General features: G+C 53.4%; 1 protein-coding gene across 1 annotated transcript in view; it reads right to left on the minus strand.

The window, feature by feature from the left end:
• The window catches only part of RAD54L2 (RAD54-like 2 (S. cerevisiae)), a 48230-nt gene that overhangs the window by 18788 nt on the left and 26196 nt on the right, over positions 1–3246 (minus strand). The window contains exon 11 of the mRNA XM_018573103.1: positions 1412–1571. Coding sequence (XP_018428605.1) covers positions 1412–1571 — 160 coding nt within the window. The remainder of the gene's footprint in view (positions 1–1411; positions 1572–3246) is intronic.

A 3246-nucleotide genomic window follows, 5' to 3' on the forward strand; every position in this document is an offset into this window, starting at 1 on the left:
CACTGTTCTGGGAAGGATTCCACATGATTTTGGGGGGTGTCTGTGGGAATTTGCCCCATTTGTGAGGTGAGGTCCAGATGTTGGATGAGACGACCTGCCTCACAATCAGCGTTCCAATTCATCCCAGGGGGGTTCAGTAGGGTTAACATGCGTCTCCATTGCCTGAGGACAGGCAGCTGAACGTCATCAACATCAGCAGGGAAATACATTCCCTGTCTTTGAGGTATCAGACCGAGCAGTGCTGGGGGGGGAGACACGAGAGAAGAGCTGACCATAGGACTACAGAGCATGCCGTACATCAGAAAAGAGCGCCCTGCAACTCCAATCAGCAAACTGACCACACCAGCACAAATCTACTGCGCTGCCTGGTGTTGTCAGGATGCTACAGGAAGTGAGGGGAACTGGCAAGGTGGCGGGGTATTTAATAGTAAATAAGAGTACTAAACAAGGAACATTTCCCAGTTACTCTACTATAAAGAAATGTATTAAAGGAGAACTATGGGGTCAGTGTTTTTCCCCATAGTTCTCCTTAGGGTAACGGGAGGACACAAACTAGCATCCTCCCGTCACCCTAAGCTCAGTATATAGGGAGCTACAGCTCGCGGTATACTGAGACCGCCGCAGCCGGGACAATTATGTCTGGATCCGCCCAGCTGCGTGAGTGACAGCTGGCTCCTCCTATCAAGAGGCAGAGCCAGCTGTACCCGCCCCCTCCCCCGTCCGTTCCGCCAGTCAGCGCTGGCGGATCGGAGCGGGGAGAATCCAGCCCCTCCCCTGTCACGGCAGAGAGCCGTGACAGGATTGAGAGGTGAGCGAGCGCCGGTATGTGTTCGCTCACCTCCCGATCTACTGAGCCGACCTGTGACAGTCTCATTGTCACAGGTCGGCTAGAACTATGAGGTGAGTGACAAGCCCCTCCCCCCTCATAGTTCTCCTTTAAGGGTTATTTAGTTGAACGCCTTCATAACAGTAAGGAGTAAAGTTACAACTGTGATTGGACGTAAGCCGATCATGTGACCTATATATACTTGCTGCACTCCTTCCCGGGACTCCCATATGGATATACAGACGGGTGCTCGAAATGACCGCGGATGGCTGCGGCGGCGCCACATGTAGATATATGGAGAACGTCACCAGCACACCAAATGTTCATTTATTGTCCTCTGCCGTCTCTTGGTTGCTCTGAGCCTGATGAAGGGGGTCCCTGCGTGGCCCCCGAAAACGGCCTGCAACCAAGAGAGACGGCAGAGGACAATAAATGAACATTTGGTGTGCTGGTGACGTTCTCCATATATCTACATGTGGCGCCGCCGCAGCCATCCGCGGTCATTTCGAGCACCCGTCTGTATATCCATATGGGAGTCCCGGGAAGGAGTGCAGCAAGTATATATAGGTCACATGATCGGCTTACAGCCTTCAGCGGATTCAGTCCCAGCCAGCCGCTGTTCCCAGCATCCCGGAAGCGGTTCATGAACTCCGTGTAGAGGGCTCGCTGGATGGGGGAGAGACGCACCATGATGACGTGTTCCTCTTTGGACGGCAGCTGGGCCTTCAGAACCGTGTGCCCCCGTCTACATGGAAGAAGAAGCCGGGACAGATTAAAGTCTATGGGAAGCCATTAGAACTAGTTATTGTATACGAGACCCCAAAAATAACTGCCCCCAATTCTCAGAACTTCACTAAGCTCAGACACCTTATTTCACCTTGCGGTCACATGATGTACCTCTGCACCTCAGTGTCTGGTAGTAGGACGGAGATCCATGTCTGTGACAACGCTCCGAGCTGGAGCATTATATGAAAGAACACGCCCCAGGCACCCCATCATACATGAATGCTCCGCCCTGCTGGCCACCGGGTGAGGCAGACATTCGCTGTCACGTCCGATACTCAGTTGCTTGATTATACGCTAATAAACTCTAATCAATAAACTGTATTCAAGCAACTGATCGGCAGACTGCACAGCTAATATCTGCAGCACCCAGTGGCAAGCAGGGAGGAGCATGCAGGTCTGTAGGGATACCAGGGGTATATTATTTCATACAACGCTCGGGCTCAGAGCAGAAGATGGCTTCCTCCTAGGGCAGTGGTTCTCAACCCGTGGGTCGGGCCCCCAAAAGTGGGTCGCAACCCAGAATTGAGGGGGTCCCCACATGCCTTGTGCTGCTCTAGGTAAGAGGCTCCTCAGCCACCTCCTAGCGCGGCAGTGTCAGTTCTCCTAGATGGCACTGCAGCGGCCGGAGAGGATCAGAGAGAGGGGAGCAGGCAGGAATGAGAAGAGGCGAGTGCTTGATCACCACAGAGCCCACACCGGGCACCACAGAACCCCACTGGATGCCAACAGAGAGTCCCACTAGCCACCTGAGAGCCCGCATAGCCTCCCGAGAGCCCACACAGATACTAGTATTGGTGCCTCCCTAAATTTTATCTTTTGGGGGGGGGGTCACCACAACTTGGCAAATGTTACCAAGGGGTCCCGGCACTAGAAAGGTTGAGAACCGCTGTCCTAGGGGATAACTGGAGCATGCATATTCACAGTGGCAGCACTGAAGATGGAAGATCTGCTGGAGCAGCACTGCCACCATAACGGAGAACAATGAGGTCAGTGGCTTTCCCCCATAGTTCTCCTTAGGGTGACGGGAGGACACAAACTAGCGTCCTCCCGTCACCCTAGGCTCAGTATATAGGGAGCTGCTGCTCGCGGTATACTGAGACCGCCGCAGCCCAGCCCAGCTGCGTGATTGACAGCTGGCTCCTTCTATCTAGAGGCAGAGCCAGCTGTACCCGCCCCCTCCCCCGTCCGTTCCGCCAGTCAGCGCTGGAGGATCGGAGCGGGGAGGAATCCTTGCAGGGAGCTGTGACAGTCACGGCTCTCTGCATGGATAGATCGAGAAGTGAGCGAGTGACGCTATGTGTTCCCTCACTTCCCGATCTACTGAGCCGACGTGTGCGAGTTTCATTGTCACACGTCGGCTCGAACTATGAGAATGAGTGAAAATCACCCCCCTCATAGTTCTCCTTTAAATAAAAGAAGTAGGAGGGAAATGACAGGATCAGCCTGGTATCTACTATCTAAGAATAAAGTAATTAAAGTAATGAAAGAAAAGTTTTGCACACAGTAAGAACAGTTAAATGCAAGCCAATGACACCTGGGAGCTCGAAGTGTACCTGTCTACCTGTATTCTGGGTGTCTCCGCCCACCTGGGAGTTCTGGGCGTCAACACCCACCCTTCCCTTATCCAACTTGCC

The sequence above is a fragment of the Nanorana parkeri genome, unplaced genomic scaffold, assembly GCF_000935625.1.
Source record: "Nanorana parkeri isolate BGI_ZX_2015 unplaced genomic scaffold, ASM93562v1 scaffold2238, whole genome shotgun sequence".
In the NCBI taxonomy this organism is placed as follows: Eukaryota; Metazoa; Chordata; class Amphibia; order Anura; family Dicroglossidae; genus Nanorana; species Nanorana parkeri.